We start from the raw sequence: 22,945 nt of genomic DNA on the forward strand, positions 1-22,945 counted from the left end.
AGCTCCGTCCTCTCCAAGTGGACAGGTGGATGCACCAGGAGCCTCTCCAGGGCCCGACGAGGCCCCGTGTGCCCCCGTACGTCAGTGCGGCCAGGACCGCGCCCTCGGAGGGCGGGCAGAGGGGAACCCTTGGCAGCCTCTGGGCTGTCTGAGCAGGGAGACCGGCAGGCGCACCGTGAAGCCAGCCGAGAGGCAGAACCGAAGGTCCTCTCTGGGGAGGCGGTCCCCACAGGCCCCGAGCAAGGCGGCCTGCTGTCAGCAGGGTGTCCTGTCCGGTGCACTGCGGCTTCGTCCAGCTCCGCCCTAAATATCCCAAACATGTCCCTTCTCTGTTCCCACTGCCTTTGTTTAGCTCAGAGTCTCATCTTTTGTGGACCGCTGCACCTGGCCTCCGTGCGTCTCTCCTGACCTCCTCCTCCTCCTCCTCTGTCCAGTCAGCTCACTGCCTCCAGAGTGACCTTGGAGTCCCTATTGGATCCTGTCACGCCCTCGTGTCTAGCTCCAGACCCGGCAACACTAGGAAGGCAGGAAAGGGCAGTTGGATAAATGAGAATAAGCCAGTGATCAGCCACCTAGAACGAGGTGGGAGGTGGAGAGTTTGACGTGTGGGCTTTGCAAAGCCGTGGCTGTGCCACCCACTCCACGGCGCAGAAGAGTAAAGGCTCACTCCCCTAGTGGTATGGCTGTGGGGAGGGTCCGGGACGGGTCAGGAGTGGCGTTCCTGGGGAAGCGGCTCTGAGGCTGCACTTGGACTAGGCTTGAATGACAGTCTGCCAGAGAAGGGAAAGACATTCTAGGCAGAAGGACTAGAATGGAAGCATCAGGCCACTGAGGGGCCAGCGAACCCCTGGTTCCTGTTGAGGGAGGGCCTTGCCAGCAGAGGGACAGAAACCCTGCAGCCCCACCTGCGGACGCGCCTTGCTCACCAGCCGCTCTGTGTGGGCTGGGAGCCGGCTGGGAGCTGTCCTGCTCTGGAGGACAGTGTAGGGGCGGAGCTTTGGCCTCGAAGGGCTGTCAGGGCACAGGGACTGGGTCCTGGGGATGGGCAGTGCCCTGCGGAAGGCGAGGTCCAGCCTGGCCTACCCGTGACCCAGACGTGCTTGTGGAGCGCAGCTTTGCCGACTTGGGGAGTCACTGGTGATTATCTTGCTGTAGGAAGAGGGGGAGCAGCTTAGAGTCCTCTTTCGAGTGGGTGTGGGGCACGTGGCTTTTCTCTCTCCCTCTGGGCCCCTTTGGGTGAGTCTCCTTCCATCTGTGGTTCCCACGGTCCCGGATGTCATTGGCGTGCGGTATTGAAAAACCAGGGTAGGGGCGGAGAGCGGGGAGACACGAGCCGTCTAGACCTGCTGTGGGCATTTGAGGAAGGCGGTGTCGTCTCCTGCTGCCGCCTCTTCACCGAGGAAAGGGCAGGCAGCGCCCGAGCATGAAGGACACTGGCGCAGCGGCGGGAGCTCTGTGAGGTTAAAAACGTTTAGCTCTAAGAGAAGTTCCGTGCAATGCCCTTGATTTCTCGTTTGGCCTTGGGCCAGGTGTCACTTGGTAACAGTCCATGAGTCACTAGTCCTCAGGCAGGCATTTGGGGCTGCCCCCGAGGCCCCTCCCACCCCCCTGTCTCCCTCTAGCCCTGGCTCTTCGCTTTTACCCTCCTGTCGCTGTGCTTTCTTCTTTGGTCCCTGCGTTCTGGACGGTTCTGGAAGTGTCTCTTTGTTCTGTGTCAGCATGACGGTTTGGGCCGTGGCGTTCTGTGAGCCACGCGCAGTCCCCTGCACAGTGGCTTCCTCCCAGCCACAGCCCAGGCTCTGTCCCCTGCTCACTGCAGGCACTGGGAAGGCGGTCAGCACGTGGCACAGAGCCAGCCCTTTCTGGTGTTTTCAGACATGCCGACGTCCCCGTGAGGCACTTCTGCTTTCTCTGTGCTCGCTGAGAGAAAGCAATGATAGCACCTACATTTTAGAAGGAGTCACAGGGACCAGTGGGAATCTGGAGGGTGGGGGAGCTGGGGGAGGTCTGGGATAAATGGAGGCTGTTGGGACTTAGGATTTAGAGTGTATTTCCCACACCGTCACATTGAAACCCAGAAGTGAGGCAGTGACAGGGAGGGCGGGGCCCGGGGGAGGGGTACCACTGGGAGGCGGAGTCAGGACAGCAGTTAGCACTGACCTGCTTTGGACAGGAGAACCCTGGGGCCCTGGTCGCCTGTTGGCCTTCGAAGGAGATCCAGTTATGCAGCAAGAGCCAAGTTAAGGGTATGTTTCTAGTGAGGCGCTCACAGCTGACCCACCAGTGCTCAGAGCAGCTTGGCAGATCGAGTTGCAGACTCCCGGGCTGACTGGGTTGGTGGGTTGTCCGTTCAGTTCCGCAGTCCGTGTAGAGCTGCTGGCACGTGCTTGGCAACCAGCTCCTCCTCCCTGCCCAGTGGGTGAGGTGGCGGCGGCCATCCTGGGCACTAACATGACTCTTGCGTGTGTCCCTTTGCTGTGTTGCTCCTTTCAGGGTGGCCCGTACCACGACACGTTGCACAGTATTTTGGGCGCTTACACTTGTTACCGACCGGATGTGGGCTATGTAAGTGAACTTCTCCAGTATTTTACACTGTCACCGTTTAAAGAGAAAGAATAGTGCCCAGCACATCTCAGTGGCAGGTGTCCAGTTGAACGCCCCTGTTCTGGTTGGGTAGGAGACGTCCCATGGCACCGAGTTGCCTGTTTCCTTGTGGAGAAATTGCATGGACACAGCCGCTCTATGGCACTTGTCACGTAATTCAATATGATTTTCTTTGCATGTGATTTTTCAGTGTTAAATGAAAAAAAAAAAAGCCTTTAGCAATAACCACGTTAAAACTGCACTGCTGCTTTGTCTGCGGCTTAGCAGATGTGTGTGCCTGGGCCCAGATCTACCCTGCTGTCGGGTGCACGTCTCTCAGGCACCGGGAACTGCAGTCTGGGGCAGGATCCCAGATTGTGGGTGCCTGGGCACATGGGGACATGGGGGTGACGGAGTGGTGACGAGGTGCAGCAGTGCATCCCGGGAAGACAGGTCAGCATTGAGGCTGTCAGCCCAGCTCGGGGGGGCAGCTGTGGGTGGGGGGCTTCTGGTCCTTTGTGCAGGCCGGCTTCAAGTGTAACCCCCCCCCATCCTCAGGTCCAGGGCATGTCCTTCATTGCCGCAGTGCTGATCCTGAACTTGGACACTGCGGATGCCTTCATTGCGTTTTCCAACCTTTTGAATAAACCCTGCCAGATGGCGTTTTTCCGGGTGGACCACGGCCTTGTGAGTATCCCTGTGTGTGTGCCCTGCGTGTGCACCTTCACACAGCAGGAATTACCTGGTCAGTCTGGGCTTTTCCTTTCCTAAGAGAGTTTAGAATAAGTAGCACCAGAGAAGGTGGAGGGCTATTTGGGCCTTGTGTCAATTTTTAAAAACATTTGTTCAGCAGACATTGTGTGAACTTCTGAATGCCGTCTTTCAGAAAGCATCTAAGAATGTGTCCTGCTCACGAGGGAGGAGGGGCTCCTGCAGAGACACGCACTCGGTGTGGGTGGTCGCCGTGCTCGTGTCTGTCTTGTGGAACGCGGCGCGATGGGGTGCTCCGGCTGCCCGCTGTCCTGGTGCGGCTCACTCTTCCCGGACCAGGAGGCCCATTTCGGGCCAGCTCCATCCTCGGATGCAGCAGCAGTGTGTTCAGGGAGCTCTTGCAGGCCCCGGGTGAATGGCAGGGCTCCGTTTACTCAGTCCCCTCTTTGTGCCAGGCAATATGTACAGCGAGGGTGTGGCCCAGGAGGCCCCGCGTGTACTTGGCACGGAAGGGGAAGCAAGGCTCAGAGTGCCGTCACCTGTTCACAGCCCCCAGCCAGCCCGGGGAAGAGCTGAGGAGCCCCTGTGCTCTCGGAGGCCCGGAGGAGAGTTGCCAGTTTAACACTCACACCGTCTTTGGAATTAGCATGGCCTTGATCTGCTGACAGAGTGGGCTGGGAATTGTCTCCATGACCTGAAGACCCAGGCGGTCTGATGGTTTAGGTCAGCTAAGGAAATTTCACTGTTTGATATCTTCAGGGCTCCTGAGTGTTTCCTGCTCAGGCAGTGCACGCATTTTTTAAGTATTTAAAAACTGCTCGATGGGTGGCTGTTAGGGGAAGGATAAGTAGGCAGAATCCTTTTGGGGGAGATTTGGTGTTAAGTGTCTGTAGTGATACATGTCATTCTGCTTGTAGAAGTCTGAGAGGGTCGGAGTGTGGTCAGCATTATGCACAAAGCTGTTGTCACTCTATTATTTGTAATTTTCCAGTAATAACCTAAAGTTATATCTCAGTGGGAAAGTGAAACCTTTAGAAATGAGGTGTGGGGAATACAGACACAGTCGGCTGGAACCCAGGGGTGTACCCAGCGCAGTGGCAGTGTGTGCGGGAGTCGCACCGCAGAAAAGCACCGAGGACAGAACCCGGCCTCTTTTGGACGTGCGCGTGCTCGAGGGAGCGCAGCCGGCCCCAGGCTCGCAGCAGCCGTGTCAGCTGTGAGAGGGAGCGCGCCCCCATGAGCGGCGCTGGCGGGCGGCCTGACGTTTCCTTCGGTGGGCGTTAGACACTGCTTTCACAGTCAGGAAACACTCTCCACCTGTAGTGAGGTGATTTACATCTAAGGAGCTCCTCAGTTTGAGGATAAGGCCCAGCTTTCTCTTTGGCAGCGTATGGTAAGAACGGTGCTTAAGAATTTGGGTGCCCTGCCTGGTCTCGCTCAGTGGACTGAACGCCAGCCTTTAATCAGAAAGGTCTACGATTCAATTCCTAGTCTAGGGCACAGGCCTAGGTTGCGGCCCAGGTCCCCTCGTGGGGGCGCATAAGGGACAACTGTTTCTGTCTTACAGAACAGTGTTTCTCTTTCTCCCTGTCTCCTTCTCCTCTCTCTATAAGAAAGTAAGTAAAATCTTAAAAAAAGAACTTGGCCTGACTATTACGGAAAAACCATAGCATTGTGATGTCGAATGGGACCTTTGTTTAGAGCAGGACTCTCGGTGGGTCCGTGTTGGCACTGGGTGCGGATGGTGTGAGTGAGGCTCCCCTGTACCTTGGATGTCCTCTCTGGCCTCTCCTAGGTGCCAGTAGCACCTGCCCCGTAGTTGTGGTCACCGAAAATGCCTTCAATCATGGCCAGAAGTCCCTGGGAGGCAGAGTCCACCTGCCCCATTGAAAGCTGTGGTTTATAGGATGGCCGTTCACTAAGCGGAGCAGGCAGCACCTGAGAGCTGCATCCAGCCGGTGAACGTGGAACAGACCCGGGCTGTGCCCCTGTCGGCCGGGCCATGACCAGCGCAGAAGTGGCTGCCTCTGCACACCACGCCCCACTCTGCCCTGCTGTCCCGCAGGCCCCGCGAGATCGGAAAGCCCGTGCGGGTGAACCAGAGGCGGCAACCGCTCGTTCTCCTTGAGGCTCCCCTTCCTCACTGCCCCCTGAAGCCAGAGCGGCGTGGCCCACACCCGAGGCGCCACAGTCACGGCCTGCTGTGCCGCTCACGTTGGGCGGGAGGCCTGCGTGTTACCCGGGTAATTCATTCCTGGTTCTCAGAAAAGAGTGCGGCGCAGAGGGGTGGACATGGGTGTGCATCCCAGCCACACGCTAGTGCTGTCCTTGCCAGGCAGGTTGGCCTCGGCATTGGTGTTTGTCAGTTGAGGAAACAGCGAGGTGCAGCAAGGGGAGTCGCCGCAGCGACTAGGGACTGTGTCGGCAGGCGGACCCGTTCCTGACCCCCGCAGTGCAGGGTGGCGCGGCGGCAGCAGCGGCGCAGGCCCCGGTGTCTGGTTTCCCACGTGCGCAGAGTGCTGCCCACGTCAGGCTGCAGTCACGTGCGCCTGTCGTCCTTACAGGGCGCTTCACGCTGACCACCGCCGCTCACCGTGGGAGCCTGCGGTGCAGTGGCGCTGACACGTACGTCTGCTGGACACAGGCCACCAGCTGCCGGTCTGCCAGCAGCCCAGGGTCTCAGGAGCACGAGTGTGCCGCGAGCAGTGGGGCGAGCCGTGCCCATGGTGGAGGGGGCCTGTGTGCCCGAGCCCGACGCCCCATCTGGAGGGTTGGGAGTGTGTAGACTTCGTTTTGCCAGTTGGAAATGTGTGCTGGTAATTAGTTTATTCATGTCTTTCACGTTATCTCCCCAGATGTTGACTTATTTTGCTGCATTTGAGGTATTCTTTGAAGAAAATTTGCCGAAATTATTTGCTCATTTCAAGAAAAACAACTTAACTCCAGACATCTACCTGATTGATTGGTAAGTCTGCGTTTTTGTGTTCGAGTGCGTGCTCCTCTCCCGCCATGGTGCCCCGCGTGCCTCATGGCCAGGGCCCTTCAGGGCACAGCTGCCTGTCCCGTCTCCTGAGCCCGGGCACCCCCGGCATCCACGGTACTCTTGGCGCTTCTCCGGTACTGTCTGCGCCCCACCGGCCCTTCTCAGGTCCTTCAGGGGAGAAGTGGTATGTCGGACCTTGTCGGCCTCGAGGTGCCGTTTGTCCGTTTGCTAAACATGGTGTCACTGAGCACCAGCTCTGTCTGTGCTGGGCTCTCTGTGGGGACCTAGAGCCCAACACTGAGCAGGACACATAGCTTGCCGTCTGGAGCACTTGTCTAGAGGGAGACACGTGCCAGTGGACAGCTGTACAGCGTGAGACGTGCTTCTCTGAAGCCAGTTGGGGAGGACAGAGCTCCAGACCCAGGTTAAGGGTCAGAGTGCGTAGGGGTAGCACTGGAGCCCGTGCCAGGGCCTGGTGGGAGCACGTGGTGGTGCAGAATTGGCAGGACTAGCGCAGTGGCTTGGTGATGTGGGGCCTGCAGTAGAGCTGGGGGTGGCAGGCCAGAGGGCGGGGCCAGGTCCCTGGGCATCTTGGATGTTGCACTGGGGAGCTCGGGCAGAATTACAGGGGCCACAGGGAAGGTTTTCGCTTGGGGCGAAGATGAAGATGACTTCTGTCCAGAGGGAGTTTTAGGTTTCTAGGGAGACGGGAGCCCGGAGGCAGAGATGGGTTGAGGGAGACGACCGGGGTCAGCGCCGAGACGGAGAGGTAGGGCCTGTGTAGGCCTGCGGAAGCACAGGGGACGGCTGGGGTCATCGTCTGCTCGCCGGTGTCCAGCTGCTGAGGGCCACGGGGCTGCCAGCGTTGGTTGGAAACAGGTGGCAGCGGATTTGGTTGGGCACTGTGGCCGGAGGTGCCTGTTGGGCACCTAAGTGGACAGGAAGACAGGAGGCTCCCAGAGTTCCGGGGCGGAGCTCTTCACACGGAGGTGCACATGGTTGCCTGAGGAGGGGCTGGGTCTAACCCCAGAGGGCGTGGGTTTTGGGGAGCGAAGTGAGCCGTGTCTTAGATCACTGTGGACACAAGGGTATGGTTGCGATTCCCAAGCCTGAAGCCTGGCTCGAGCCACAGCCTTGCTGGGACTTGCCTCATGGCCTCGGGGAGGCCGCCAGCCTCTCCGAGCCTGTTCCCTCCTCCACGGACCTCATCGCAGGGCACTGTGGAGTGACCGCCCTGCCTGAACTCACGTAGGGGCACTGCGAAAACGAGGGGCCATCACTCAACCAAAAAGGCCTGTGCGGGCTTTGACACTAATGTGCGTGGTAACTGAACAGGGAGCTGGTTTAGTTTTGTTTTTTTCCTTACTTTCTTCAAGAGATAGAAGGTAAGGACTTCCAGCCAAAATGGAGGTGTAGGTAGACACACTGTGCCTCCTCGAACAACCGAAATAAGGACAATAACAATTCAGAAACAAAGTAACAAGCGAAGCTGAAAGAAAATTGAACTGTATGGAAGTGTGACAATCAAGCAGTTGAAATAGACACATTCACCCAGACTGGTAGGCAGGGCGGAGTCGGGCGGCCGAGTGGAGAGGGGTCGCGGCACAGGAAGCAGTGACACTGGCCGCGCAAGGCACCCCAGGCGCCCAAGGCGGCACCAGGCAGACCCTGGGCATGGGGTGGCAACCGTCAGACCCCGGAGGCAGCAACTGAGAAGCGGGACACCTTGGGCAAGGCGGCTGGCTGACCCGGCAGCGGCCTCACATTTGCGCACAGATAACTGGGGAGAGAGACAGATCTCGCAACCAGGGTCCTAGCGCGGGGAAATAAAGCCTCAAAACACAGATTGAAAACACTTGTGGGGGTTGAGGAGCAGGGAGAGACTCCAACCCTCACAGGAAAGTTCGTTGGAGAGACCCCCAGGGTCCTGGAACGTACACAAGCCCACCCACCCGGGAATCAGTACCAGAAAGGCCCAGTTTGCTTGGAAGAAGCAGCGGAAGGGGCTGAGGATGCAACAGAGTGCGGAGCGAAGCACCATTTTCCCCTCTCTGACCCCGCCTCCACATACTGTGTCAGAACCCAGAGACTTGGGTTGCCCCGCCCTGGTGAACACCTAAGGCTCCACCCCTCGCTATGTAACAGGCGTGAACAGACCAAAATGTTATGGCTGAAGCAGAAAAACAGCTCAAAGCCCCAGAGCCAATACTTCTAAGTGACAAAGAGATAGCCAACCTATTGGATGCACAGTTCAAAACATTGGTGATCAGGATGCTCACAGAACTGGTTGATTTTAGTCACAAATTAGATGAACAAATAAAGGCTAAACTAAGGGAAATGCACAGGGAACCAATAGTGATGGGAAGGAAACTGGGACTCAAATCAGTGGAGTGGACCAGAAGGAAGAAAGAAATATTCGACCAGAACAGAATGAAACAACAATTCAAAAAAATGAGGAGAGGCTTAGGAACCTCCGGGACATCTTTAAATGTTCCAACATCCGAATTATAGGGGTACCAGAAGGGGAAGAGAAAGAGCAAAAAGTGGAAACCTTATTTGAACAAATAATAAAGGAGAACTTCCCCAATTTGGCAAAGGATATAGACTCTCAGGAAGTCCAGGAAGCTCAGAGAGACCCAAAGAAGGTGGAACACCCCAAGAAGGAACACACCAAGGCACATCATCATTACATCAGCCAAGATTAAAATGAAGGGGAGAATCCTAGAAGCAGCAAGAGCTAAGGGGACTGTCACCTACAAAGGAGTTCCCATCAGACTGTCAGCTGATTTCTCCAAAGAGACCTTACAGGCAAGAAGGGGCTGGCAAGAAGTATTCCAAGCCATGAAAGGCAAGAACCTACATCCAAGATTGCTCTATCCAGCAAAGCTTTCATTTAGAATGGAAGGGCAGATAAAATGCTTCTCAGATAAGGTCAAGTTAAAGGAGTTAATCATTACCAAGCCCATATTTTAGGAAATGTTAAAGGGACTTATCTAAGAAAAGAAGATAAAAAACATGTATACTAAAAAGACAGCAAACTCACAATAACTAACAACCACACCTAAAATAAAAACAAACTAAGCAAACAACTAGAACAGGAACAGAACCACAGATATGGAGATCACAGACAGGGTTAGCAACAGGGGAGGGGGGGAAGGCACAGAGAATAAGTAGCATAGATGGCAGGCAGAATATAGGCAGGGGGAGGGCAAGAATAGGAGAGAAATGTAGAAGCTAAAGAACTTAAGACACGTGGACATGAACTAAAGGGGGGGAATGTGGGTAGGAGGGGGTGTGCAGGGTGGAGGGGAATGAAGGGGGGAAATGGGACAATTGTAATAGCATAATCGATAAAATATATTTTAAAAGTTTTTAAATACACACAAACAAGTGGGGGAAAAGGGCAAAACAGAGAGAGAGAGGCCTACTCACAGAAGGTGAAGGCTGGACCCTTAGTGAAGCACTCATCTGCGCCGTGGGATCGAGCCTTCGGGTTCATGGTACTTGCTTCCTCTGCCCTAAACTCCGAGCCTGCTCTGGCTCTACTGGGTTCTCGCTGGGAGCGAACGTTGGGGTCGGAGCTGTAGCTGAGGCCGCAAGCCCGGAGTCGCTAGGCCGTAGGGCTCATCAGGCTGCGGGGCGGCCCCAGCGTGGGTGCAGGCCGCTGCCCCTCGGTTCCAGTCTGGAGACGCTGCACCCAGCGATGCAAGGGCCTCAGGTGTGCAAGGAACTAGCTGCAGAGCTTGCACACATGGCCTCGTTGAACCTTCAGAACTGCCTCTTGGTGCGAATCAGAATAGCTCCGTCTTATAGATGAGAAAATTGAGGGTCAGAGCATGGAGGCGCTGCCCGGGGTCATCTGGCGAGCTGAAGGGCAAAGCGGGCACCTGGGCCCCAGTCGCCTGTGCCATTGCTGGTGCACTTTCCCACAAACTCCTTTCTGGGGGATTTTGTCACGAGGCAGCATGACCCGCGGCAAGGGTCCCTGGCTCAGGCTCCAGAGATGCTGTCACTGCGCTGGTGATGCTCAGGAGAGTGTGAGGCAGGGGCCAGCCTTGTTGGAAATGCCAAGGGAAGCAGAGTGCAGGCTTGTAAGTGACAAGGAGGCTCCGGGGTTCCACTGCTGACACCTGTTGATGGGAAGTGTTGGTGCCTGTGAGTGCTGCCCATGGTTCTTTGACGAGGCTGCTGCAGGGGTCAGCCTGTTCCCGACTGCTTGAATCAGGAAGTGACGTGCTGACTGCCTCGTAGAGGAAGGACCGAGCAGGATGTTTGTTACCTGTTTGCAGTCCCAGCACAGGGCGAGGACCACAGCAAGCCCTCCGTAAATGTCTCAGTTGAGTCGAGCACAGAGAACCGTTCCTCCACCTGCTGTACCTGCACACAGAGCTGGTCTGCAGCGACCCCCGGCTCTGGGCTAGGTGCCAAGAGTTAGGCGGAACCTCAGATCAGAAACAGGGTGGGCACTGGGGGGAGCACAGGCAAACAGGTTCCGCTCCGGCCCTGCCCTAGACCTGCTGTTCCAGAGACTCCCCCCAGCTTCACCTTCGCCTCGCCTGGGGCAGGTGCGTGTCTTGGCACAAAGGCAGCCACCCAGGCTCTTACCCAGTGACCCACGCACAGTGAGTGATCTGGTCTCTCTGCTTTTTCTGCTGCGTCATACCACCTCCCCAAAAGCCCCGTCTACACCTGGGAGGGCTGGACCGGCCTCTGAATTGCACGTGCGTGGTGGCTCTGCCCTGTGCGTGGCTTGTGTAGTGTGATGAATCCCGGGGTGCCAGCCACTTGCTCCCTGGGCAGTGGGCCCAGGACGAGAAGCAACCACACATTGATGTTGCTCTCCCTCTTTCTCTCTTGCCCTATGTCTAGAAATAAGTAAAAATCTTTCTAAAAAGATATCATGACAAGTCCTTAAAACTCCGTCTGGGTACATAAAACCGCACCGACCCCCGGTGTGGCGCTGCTCATACCTCCCTGCGTGAAGCACACGCTTGGCCGCCAGCTCTCAGCCTCCTTGGACGTTTCGGCAGCGTGTGACACTCCCTCTGACGACTGGACTCACTGCTTGGATTGGGAGGGCTCTCGTCTCGGCGCCGGCTCCCGGAGGACGGCAGGGCAGGGCCTGGGGAGGGGCGTGGGCGCTCGGGCTCTTGGGTTTCGATGTGTCGGCCTCACCTGACGGTTCGGGACTCCAAAGTGCTTTACGGAGACCGCACGCACCTCAGAACCAAGGGGTTGCGTGAAGGCGTTTCTTTGCTGTCTCTCTCTCCTTATGGCCTGTTTCCTAGTTGATTTTCACTTGAGACTCTGCTTTTCAGACTCGAGGGCCTTGCGGGTTTATTTCCTTGAATGAACTGGCAGGAAGCAGTCCGGGCACGTGCCTGGGGTTCGGGCTCACAGGTTGAAAACCTGTGATGTGAAACCCCGCGACGCGACCCCTCTTTTACAAAGTAAACAGATGAGTGTGTCCTAGGTAGACGAGAGTGCTCTCTAGGCTGGGGCCAGACACAGAGACGGGGCCTCCCCTTCACTGTTTGCTGGCCTGAGTGATGAGACCATTTTCTGTGTTCAGGGCAGTGAGGAGCCCAGGCCGGGGACCAGCTGTGACATTCCCAAGGCCAGGCTCTGGCCGCCTGGGCCGTCAGGGTGACCTGGGCATGGGCGGGGGTTGGGTTCAAAGTTCGGCTCCAGCACTTACTGTGGCAGGACCCGGGGCAGTTTCTTTGACATCTGTCTCCCTGTCCCCTACATTGCTCTGCCTTCCTTACAACTTACAGAATTTTTTAAAGATTTTATGTATTTATTTTTAGAGAGAGTGGAAGAAGAAAGAGAGGGAAGTATCAATGTGTGGTTGCCTCTCACGCCCCCCTCCCCCCACTGGGGACCTGGCCTGCAAACGAGGCATGTGCCCTGACTGGGAATCAAACTGGTGACCCTTTGACTCACAGGCCGGCGCTCAGTCCACTGAGCCAGGCCAGCCGGACGCATCTTGCAGAATTTGAAGGCACTCACGGGGGAAGCCTTGAGCATCATCGGGGCGTCATCTGCACCTGGTGCGGATGCGGGAATGTCCCTGCAGGTCTGGAGGGGAGGCTGTTTCCGGGCAGAACTCCCAGCCAGGGAGGGTGTGGGCTGAATTACGTCCCAGAGTTCACTACAGACAGAGCCTGTGCCCGTGGAACCCGTGGAACCCGTGGAACCCATGCGCAGGCTGGCTCGCATGGTGCCCTCTTCCTGGTGGGACTTGCAGGCAAGGGAGAGTCCGCGGCTGTGAGCTGCTCGGCGTTCTCTCCTGCCTACACAGCCCTGAGGTGCGAGCCCAGGGCCTGAGCTCGGGGTCTCCCGGGCCCGTGTCTCCTGAGCTGGCATGGCGGGCACTCGGAAACACTGAAGGAAGTGCTGACGTCTGTGGAGGAGTGCTTTTTCTGGGAGGGATGGGGACTGTCCCCATCAGGTGAGAGTTACCACTTCTAGTGAGAAACCCCCTCTGACCGCCAAAGCAGACCGGGAGTCTGCCCACCGCTCCCTCCCACAGCACGGATGGCCCCGTGGGGTGCTGTACCCCGAGATACGCGGGCCAGGGACCCTGCCCTCGTGCCCCCTCCATGGGAGACACAAGCGATCGCAGGGCCCTGCGATGCGCGCCAGGGCTGGGGAGGGCAGGCAGGAAGGAGCATCCGGCTAGGGCTTGGGCGGGGCCCAATCTGAGGGAGGAGGGCGGGCTCAGGGAGGCCCGCTGGCTGCCCTGCCCCTGGCCTCTGCTGGGGCACCGGGTGGGCTTGCTCCGTTCAGGTCGCACTGGGGAGCCCTCAGGGTTGTGTTTGCTCGGCGGTTTGCTTCTTGGAGATCACAGATTTTGGAGATCACAGATTTTTAAGGGAATACGTGTTCGTGTTTTCCCTTAGCAGTCATTCATCTGATGGTCTGCATTGTTAAGGTCAGTGGCTTGTAATCCAAGGTCAAATTTATTTGAAAAAACTTACTTTGTTTATTGCTGATCCCTACTGGGAAAAAAGTGCCCAGTGTGTGCACAGGGGCCGGGTCCCTGTGCGCACTGAGTTGGGAATTGCTGTGCGCTGTTTCGTCCCCCGCCCGGGACGCTGAGCTCTCTCCACCGTAGCAGCCTCACAGCAGGCGCTTGATATGCGCTTGGCGCACATTAAAGTATCAATAACTCAGAGATCGAACTGTGTTTGAAGTCCTGCATGAGAGCCAGGAATGCTGTCTCATGCCATTTTTACATCGGCCTTGTGCTCCTGCCCTGCCGGCCCCTCTGTATGAGGGGCCCCCAGAAAACTGGAATTATCTTCTGCAGGGCGGCGGGCCCTTGTGGTGCAGGCTTCCCCCACTGGGTGGAACCTTCTGCCTCAGTGGACTAGCTGGTGGTGTCTCGAGAGGCTGTGTTCAGCTTCAGTGAGGTTTTTTTTAACCCTTTCAACATGTTTTCCCATTTCACGGTGGGTGGTTTACGAGTGCACCTGCCCATGCCACACTGAGTGTTCAGCAGTTTTTGACCAAAAATGGCATGACCCCTGGGCCCCACCCTCCCTATTCACCCAGTCTTGCCCTGAGCAACTTTTTTCTGTTTCTCCTGATAAAAAAGTCCTCAAAGGGAAATGTTTTGCCGTCGTGGGAGAGGTGAAACAAAAAATGTCAGAAGCTCTAAAAGGCATCAAAGTCAACGAGTTCAAAACTGTGGTGAGCAGTGGGAAGAACATCTTGATAGGTGTGTTGCATCACACGGAGAGCACCTTGCAGGTGACTCCAGTTCAAACATGTTAGAATAAGTGCAGACTTTTGTGTAAGTGCCCAGGTTTCTTTCCTCCTCCGTCGTACGGATCTAAACAGGAAAGCGACGGCGGGGGCGTTTGTAGGGCAGCCTTTGTCTTCCTTGCGTGCGCCCACACCCTGAAAAGCTCCGCCCCCTCCTCCAGGATCTTTACCTTGTACAGTAAGTCTCTGCCCCTGGACCTGGCCTGCCGCGTGTGGGATGTGTTCTGTCGCGACGGGGAGGAGTTTCTGTTCCGCACGGCGCTGGGCCTCCTGAAGCTGTTCGAGGACATCCTGACCAAGATGGACTTCATCCACATGGCCCAGTTCCTCACCAGGCTGCCCGACCGCCTGCCCGCGGAGGAGTTGTTCGCGTCGATCGCGACAGTGCAGATGCAGAGTCGGAACAGGAAGTGGGCTCAGGTACGTGGGTCAGGGGAAGGGGCTCGGTGGGGTGGTGTAGGGAGCACCTCTCAGGGGCCCCCCAGAGGTCCCTGTGCCGGAGACCCGGGTGCGAGGCCAGGCTCTGCCACTGCCTCTGAGGGCCTCTGTCAGACTGAGTTCCCGGGAGGTCAGACCCCTGGTTCGGCACCAGGTGCCCTGTGTCGTGGGCAGCGTTCTGGGACTCCAGCCCCGACACCCTTTAAAAAGTGCCGAGATGGCACGCAGACGGACTCACACTCCCGGTTGAGGCAGGAGGACGCTTCCGGGGACAGCGGTCCCGCCCCAGCACACCTGGGTTGTGTCGCCACCTCACCCTGCAACATGTGTGTCAGCGTCTGCTGGTCTTCCCTTGCCTGTCACTGTCCTGCCCCACGGTCACCCCCCGTTTACACACCCACATACATGACCAGGTGCACACCCCCCACACACACCCATAGGTACACTCACCCAACCGCGTGTCATGCACAGCACAGACGTGCACACCCACCTGCCCACGCGGACACCCACACGTGTACATACCCCACACATGTGCACTCACAGAAAGAATGAAAACTAGATCTGACATTTTGTATCTTGTGTTTAGGAACTAAAAAAATTATCGGTTAGCCCTGGCTGGTGTGGCTCAGTGGACTGAGTGTGGGCCTACGAACCAGAGGGTTCGATTCCCAGTCAGGGAATGGGCCTGGGTCGCGGGCCAGGTCCCCAGTTGGGGGTGAGCAAGAGACAACTGATGCACATGTGTCTTGCACATCGATGTTTCTCTTCCTCCCTTTGCCTTTCTGTAACAAAAAATAAAATCTTTAAAAATAAATAAATAAACAATAAAGGTGTTAACTGAGAGCAGAGAGAGAGGAGCTGGTTCCACGTTGGGAAGGTGCAGGGAGGAGCGGGACCCCAGCGTTGGTGGCGGTGAGGACAGGGCAGGGTGTGGGGGGAGCCCTGCAGCCCCGTCTGGATGTCGGCACTGCGGCTGGTGGAACGTGGTCGGGGGCCTTGGCCCAGTGGTGGTGTGTTAGGGAGGCGGCCTCAGGAGCCACAGAAGTTGGGGGGCGGAGTCGCCACGCTGGCCTGTTGGGATCTGGGTTCAGCGTGTGTGCAGGTTACCCACGGTGTCCCCCCTGTGACTCCCAGGTGCTGACTGCATTGCAGAGGGACACCCGGGACGTGGAGAAAGGAAGCCCATCTCTCAGACACTGAGGTGCGGCAGGCTGGCGCTGGGCACCGGAGGAGGCCTCCCGGCGGCACCTGTGCTGTTCAGGACGGACACGCTGGCAGCTGAGGACGGGCCGTCGCCGAGTCTGATCCCTGATGCTGGAGTTGGCCTTAAACCAGACGCACAAAACTTGTGAAGAATTAAACCGAGGCTCGGCCTTAAGAAGCTCAGTGGAATGATGAGCCAGTGCTGGCCTGACAACCACTGCACACTCTGCGCGGTTTAGAACTAGGGCGGCGGCTGACTCCCTCCTCCTTACTCCAGGGAAAGTTATTAAATTGCGATGCTTCATGTCAACTCCTGGAAAGGACGCGACCGTCTCTCTTGGCCGCGGTGCGTGAGAAGTGGTTTGGGAGCCCTCAGAGGGGCTCGTGGCCCGGAGTTCTCTGCTCTGATAGTCGGTGGTCGCCAGCGTAGCCGTCCGCCCCGGAACAGCGGTCAGCTCTTAAAGCCCACCTCCTGGACATGCATCAGAGGCACCGAGCCCTCCAGGGCGGTCACTGACGAGTGCTCACGGCACCCTGGGGCTCCAGCCGCCCTCGGGTTCATGTCTTACCACGTTGCCTTGCCACGGCCACAGCCCAGGGGCCAGGAACTCACTGGCGGGTCCTGTGGGAGCCCCGTGCCCCTGAGGGCACGCCCCACCCGCTGGGCACCTGGGAAAGTGGGCGGGCGTGTGGGCTGTGCGGACAGAGGTCGCAGAGACAGGCCAGCACTGACAGGCGGGGTGGGAACAGCCTTTCTCGGAGTTGGAGCGGAGGGCACAGGGGTGCTGGCACCCGCCCCCGGCCCCTGCTGGTTTCTGGCAGACCTCTGACAGCGCAGGGGCGGGGGCTGCTGTCTTGCCCTCGCAGAACGCGGTTCCGTGGCACTTGGATGGCAGCGTTAGCCCCGAGTGCCCGTGCTTCCCTCCTCGTGCACGGGGCTTGAAGGTCAGGTCCACTGCTGCGGGCACTGAGAAGAGAGCCCCCCCGCCCCTCCCACGACCCAGACAGCCCCCTCACGTGCGCGGTGTCTGTGCCTCAGCCATCCCAGTCCGGCCGGTCCCCCCAGGTTCTCCAGCACCTCTGCCCCGGGTTTCCTCAGGAGCTCTGGGAACTTTGTACTAAGAGTTTGGTTACCCAAATTGAAAGACTCGGGTGGCTTTGCACAGAGCCGTTCGAAGGACCAGCACATCTCTCTGGAGGCGGGCTCCCCTGTGCCGGTCCCTGGGCATGCGGGGCACACCGGTGTCCAGGGAGCGACTCAGGGTTGGTCCTGTTTCTGACACTGGGAGTGCCCTTGGCTTTGAGAGTGTGGCCTGCAGCCGGGAGACCTGTGGTGGAGGGTAAAGCCTGGCTGTGTATTACTTTCATGGGTTTTCTATTTATGCCACACCCACAGGTGACACCTCCAGGTGCCATAGCCAGCTGCCGGGCCTGCAGCGGCCCTCACCCCTCCATCCGGCTCGGTTCTGAGTGTGGCTTCCCTGCACCCTCGGTCCCTCATCCCCTTCCTGCATTTCCCAGGAGGCTGCAGGGCACCGTGGACACCACATTCGGCCTCAGCCTTTGAACACAGGTGCGCTGGACCCCTCGGAGGAGGGTCTGACTTCCCCGAGGTCTCAGCGCCGCCCAGATGCAGCGGGTCCCGACGCTGCCACGCTGAATGTGAGCAGGCCCAGCTGCCCCTCGCAGCCCGCCTGTCTCGTCCCTTGACGTGGGCGCCTGTTCCTGGAAGACGGGCGTGGTTCCTTATTGTCCGCAAGGACACTCCTCAGGTGGGGGCAGAGAGGGGCGTGGCCTGGGCGGTGCTGGGCCTGCAGAAAGCCTCCGTGTGCTCACACCAGGCCCGTCACGCGGGCTGTCGGTGTGGCACCTCCGTGTGGCGCCACACGTACGTTAAGTGTTTGAACGGGATTCCGTGTCAGTCTGGAGTGCTGGCCAAATCTGTAGTTCTGAAGAGGCTTCCGTGAGCTGCCCAGGGACCCCGTGAGGTCTGACCGGTTTGCTCTGTCCCCTTCACCCCTTCAGACGCCGCCAGGTCCTCGGTCCTCGCCCAGGGTCACGTGGCCCCTGTCCGTGGAGGGCTGCTGGAGTTGGGCGGAGTGGGAGGACTGGAGTGGAGAGCGCGGCTGCGGCACGGGGAGGCCCCCCAGACCCGGCAGGCGGCCCTGGTCTGCGGCTGCCCCCCGGGCCGGAGCCTCCTCCAGGAGCGAGTCTCACTTTCAGAGGTTCTGTTTAACTGCTCACTTTTGACTATTTTAAATAGTTTGCTGGTAGAAAGTTCCTGATAACACTTGCTACATATCATGTTTTAATTGCTTGTACAGTTAACCTTTTATTTAGTAAAGTATCAAATTAGGACTTTTTGAATTGTAAATATATGGTTTTATTAAATAAAAGTCATGTAAAATTGTTATTTATATTCACTGTTGTGTGGTTTATTTATTTTCTTTCAAAATACCTTACAAGTTTTCCTACTTCATTTAAGGCAATACGAAGAGCTGTTGACTTCAGTAATGAAAAGAAATAATTAAAGCAAAATACAAGCAGAGTAACTTTATTCAAAGCAGAAGAAAATTTTTGTACATTGTTTGGTTTAAAATTGAAGTTCTCCCCTTTTTCTCTCACACATTTGTATGTCTGTATGTATTTTAGCTTGCCGGGGTGACGTTGGTGGGTGGAATTGAATAGGTTTCAGGGTAAAGTCTGTAACACGTCATCTGGATACCGTGCTGTGCGCTCACCGCCACGGGGCAGGGCTCCTTCCATTGCTGTCTGCCCCTCTCCACCCTCCCCTGCCTCCCCACCCCCTGCCCGCTGGTCGCCACCACACTCCGGTCTGTGTACAGGAGGGGTTTTTTGTTTGGTTGGGGTTTTTTTTGCTAATCCCTTCACCTTTTCCACCCAGTCCCATACGCCCCCTCCCCTCTGACAGCTGTCAGTCTGTTCTCTGTGAGTCTGTTTCTGTTCTGTTCATTAGGTTCTACATACGAGCAAAATCATATGGTACTTGTCTCTCTCTGGCTTATTTCACTGAGTGTGATGCTCTCCAGGTCCATCCGTGTTGTTGCAGAGGGTAGGAGGGCCTCCTTTTTCACGGCTCGGTGGGGTTCTTCCGCTGCGTAGACCCACCAGGGCTCTTTCGCCCACTCGGCCGCGGAGGGGCGCTCGGGCTGCATCCGGGTCTTGGCTGCTGCGCAGGACGCGGCCGCGAGCTCGGGGCACATGTGTTCATTCTGATCAGTGTTTCAGGTGATCTCCCCGCAGTGGGGTTGCCGGGTCAAAGGGCAGATCCACTTTTCACTTCGGAGGCATCTCCACGCTGTTTCCACAGTGGCTGCCCCAGTCTGCGTTCCCACCCCAGGGCACTGAGGGTCCCCTTTCTCCACTCCTCGCCAGCACATGTGTTATTGATGGCAGCCATTCTGACAGGTGTGCAGTGATAGCTCACTGTGGTTTGATTGGCATTTCTCTGGTGATTAGGGAAGTTGAGCACCTTATGTCTGTTGGCCATCTGTGTGTCCTCTTTGGAAAAGTGTCTATTCAGGTCCTTTGGCCATAAAATTTAAAAAGTGCTCACCCTGAAGCATGGCAAATACATGACTTTGAACATGATGCTGTTTCAGAATTTTAAATTTCAGTTTTGATCAGTGAAATCAAAGGGATGGCACAGTTTTGGTAATTTGGTCAAGGGGGTCGGGATTTGAGTGCGTCCCGTCCGAGCTGAAAGGGAGCCCGGGACTGGCTGCCCCTCTAGCTTGGCTCTGCCCCCAGCCGCAGCCCCTTCTCCCACCCCCTCCTGAGCCTGCTGCCCCACCCCAATGTGCCTGCTGCTGGGCCCACTTCCCTGAGCTACCTGGTCAGCCCGGTGCTGCTGGCCAGCTCCCCCACCTGCCAGTGGGGGCCCGGGCTCCCACTGGTGCAGCGGAGGCAAGTGGTGCAGCCCCACTTGAGGTGGCTGGCGAGGTGCTCGGGGTCCCCGGGCAGCTGTGCCCGTCCAGCCAGCTACTGGGGCAGAGAACAGGAGGCTCAAAGGAGGTCCCTGTCAGGCTGCTTTCCCCCTTGTCCTTGTCCTCCATGACTCACGGGTGCTGCCGCCCCTCCTGTTCACCCCTCATGTCACCCTGAGCCTGGGGAACGGTACCCCTGCACGCCTCCCTGCCCACCCTCCTTGGGATGCAGCAGCTCAGAGGCACGTGTTCCTATGTCTTCAATGCCCAGGTGGCACTCAGACAGCCCTGCCTCTCTCCCCAGGGAACTGCCTTGCCCCCCTGGCCCCTGGAACTGTCCCCGTTCTCCACGGGCTGAGTGAGCTAGTGAGGAGTGGTCGGTTACGTGGGATAGTCTTACGGCTGGCTGCTCCACCCACCCAAGCCAGGTTCTGGCTCACGTGCTCAGAATGACCTCATTTATCTCCACAGCCACTCTGTCATTGTCCCCTTTCAAAGGTGTGACATCAGGAAGTGATCTGCTGTGGCTCCTACAGCCAGTGAGTGGCATGTGGGGCCCAGGCTCAGCCTGCCACTCCCAGGCCCCCTCGCAGAAGTGCCCGCTCAGAGAGCAGGCTGGCTTCCCGGCCTCCGGCCAACCTCCACTCCAGGCGCAGGGTTTGGGGCAAGGCCTGCAGGGACAGGGTCTCCTGAGACCCCGAGTGCGAGGCCCCGCGAGCAGGGATGCGGCCATGCCTGCCTGGCGGCCGGTGCCTGCAGGCAGACCTCGGGAAGCGCACAGTCAGCCGGGTGGAAGTTGAATGTCTTCCTAGGCGAAACTGGGTGGGTGGGCGGCGTGGCCGGTTCAGAACCACCACCCAGAGTGTGGTGCCTGCCAAGAAGGCGAGAGGGGGAACGAGATGCTTTGCCAGCGAGGAGGGCGGAGCAGCGAGGCAACACCAAGCTGGACATAGAAATGAGCTGCTGGTCACCACGTGGACCAGAGGAAGAGTCCCTCTAGGTGGCCCAGCAGATGGAAGCATTAGCGCCAAAGCACATCCTCAGATGGGGCCACATGAAGCTCTGAGTGATGCCCGGACCCCCGGTAACTCAGCCATGACTTCTGGTCCCCGGGGATTTCTGAGAGGCCCGCTGCACCGCCCAGCTCAGGTTTGCTCGGGAGCGCTGCCGGCCCCTGCAGTCAGCTTGCTGTAGGACAGAGCTGCTGCACCGGCAGGCCCCGCCAAAGCCCCATCTCCCCAGGATGCGGAGCCCTTTAGGGTCCCCTGAGTGCGGAGGGGTGGTGGCCTTCACCCTGAACAACACAGCAAAGCAAGTTGTGCCCAACTGATGCCAGAATCCCAACGCTTTCTCTGAAACTGCTCCAGTCAAAAACCTAAGTTTAAGGTGCAGTTTAGCTAAAGGTCAGGAACAGGAGAACTTAACTTCTCTAGGCCTCATATTCCTTTTTTGTGGCCAAGGTTGAAAAGGGTACCCGGCACCTAGCCACCGATTTAAGGATTAAGATAATCGGCTGAACTGACTGTGCCATTAGAGGAAACGGTTCACCGTGGATAGCGAGACCTTTTTCCTGACGAGCCAACTTTCCTGACGTCTCAGTTCGCCTGTCGTTCCCTCCTGGCGAACTTACGGGCTTCAACAAATCAGAATCCGCCCCACCCCACTGCTCATTGCATAAAATTGACAAATTACAGAAAAGCACAAAATGAAAATCATTATCCCACCCAGAAAAGAGACCCTTTTCCATATTCTGACCTCTTTTCCCCATTTTCCCAGGGAGCCCATGGAGGCCTGGGGCGTTGCGGCGTGTGTCCCAGAGACCAGTGGGAGCCGAGTTTGGTTCGGCCAGTCCAGCGCCTTTGCTCCCCCGCGCTGCCCTGCCCGCCCCTCGTTAGTACTCGTTTGTCTTCACCCTTCAGGCGGAGCATTGGAGGACTTCAACTGGCCTGTTGGGGAGGGTGCGAACTGATTAGTTAAAACTCGCACAAATTCAACCATTGGTCATTTACGTGAAATTGGAGGGCCCTTCGAAAGGACTGCTGCGTGGGACGACCGGGGACTGCCGGGGGCTTGGGCTGTTGCTGCCCCTGACCAGGTAGCCTCCCTCCAGGGTAGCGTCACCTGGAGTCCTTGCCATCACCGTGTTGGCATGATCTGTCATCCTGACGTAAGACTTTCTGAAAGTTTAAGACATTAGAGCGCACACCAAACCGGGGTGCATCGACTGTGATCTTACTGTGTGCACAGGCTTACAGTGTGACCAGTGGCAAAGTCTAAGTTAGGGCTGCCGATGAACTTACATAGTTTAAAAGTCCCAAATGTGGTAGGTTGCCAAGAAACGATTCTCATGTACTGATGAAGAAGGGTCTTCTTCAGCTGTCCTGCCAGTGCCGCCATGAGCCACCTCCGGTGACACAGAAGGGGACGCCAGCACTCAGACCAGTTTCCAGAAGTCCAGTGTCATGGGACAGCTCACCTGAGTCTTACTGCAGTGCCATTTCTCAGGCCCTGCATGTCTTGACAAGGAGAAGAAAAAATCTTTCACCTTTGATTTTAGCTTTCATAGGAAGGAGCCTTGTCTGAGAGGCGTCCGGTCCTGGAAGGGACGGCCCTGTGGCCGCAGGGACAAGCACACCGCCCCGTGGTCTCCCTCATTGGTTTGGCTTCTTGAGGAACCCTTCTTCCTCCTGTCGTTGCTTTGGATTCCAATGTGGTGATAATCCACAGTGCCCGACATTTGTCACAGTCATTCAGACAACACTTATTTTTGGGGAACGAGCCTGGCATTATTAATGTGTTCAGCAAATATACTGAGAACTAGTGATATGCTAGGCGTCGTGCTGGCTGCTGGGGGGGGGTGACAAACCCAAAGGCCTTGCCTTCTGGGCCCTTTGCCTGCCGGGGGCACAGAGAACTAAGCAGACAGTCGCAACGCAGTGTGTCAAGGGCTGGTGGGCTAACCGAAGCCTTTCCGGGAGGCCGGAGAGGACACTTTCAGGTTCCTCCAGGCAGACTGCCTGAAACAGTGAAGTGTTGCTGTTTCATGATTGAGCTCTCCACTAATCTAATTAGAACGAAACTTGTTACGAAGTAATTGAGATTATCTTCTAATTGTAACACTGTAGCATGCAGTACCAGTTTGTGAGAGGAGCCTTGGTAGCTCCGCCCCTTGAAGTCATGGCAGCCTCTTCACTTTCTTTGGTATCTTCCTGCTGTGAAAAGACCTGCTTGCTGCCCTGGCTGGTGTGGCTCAGTGGACTGAGTGCCTGTCTGTGAACTAAAGGGTCACAGGTTCAATTCCCAGTCA

General features: G+C 57.2%; 1 protein-coding gene across 7 annotated transcripts in view; it reads left to right on the forward strand.

Moving 5' to 3' along the window:
* TBC1D14 (TBC1 domain family member 14) overlaps positions 1–15,813 on the forward strand; it is an 84,656-nt gene extending 68,843 nt beyond the window's left edge. For 5 of the 7 annotated variants that reach the window (XM_037126881.2, XM_037126880.2, XM_037126882.2 and 2 more), the window contains 5 exons: positions 2,494–2,565; positions 3,142–3,270; positions 6,150–6,259; positions 14,212–14,470; positions 15,623–15,813. In XM_037126881.2, coding sequence (XP_036982776.2) covers positions 2,494–2,565; positions 3,142–3,270; positions 6,150–6,259; positions 14,212–14,470; positions 15,623–15,688 — 636 coding nt within the window. In that variant the 3' untranslated portion in view covers positions 15,689–15,813. Of the gene's footprint in view, positions 1–2,173; positions 2,247–2,493; positions 2,566–3,141; positions 3,271–6,149; positions 6,260–14,211; positions 14,471–15,622 lie in introns of those variants that run through there. The other 2 variants (XM_053672338.1, XM_037126883.2) reach the window with 2 other exon arrangements.
* Positions 15,814–22,945: the final 7,132 nt, after the last annotated feature.

Source organism: Artibeus jamaicensis, unplaced genomic scaffold, assembly GCF_021234435.1.
Source record: "Artibeus jamaicensis isolate MK-2021 breed Jamaican fruit bat unplaced genomic scaffold, CSHL_Jam_final contig_76, whole genome shotgun sequence".
Taxonomy (NCBI): domain Eukaryota; kingdom Metazoa; phylum Chordata; class Mammalia; order Chiroptera; family Phyllostomidae; genus Artibeus; species Artibeus jamaicensis.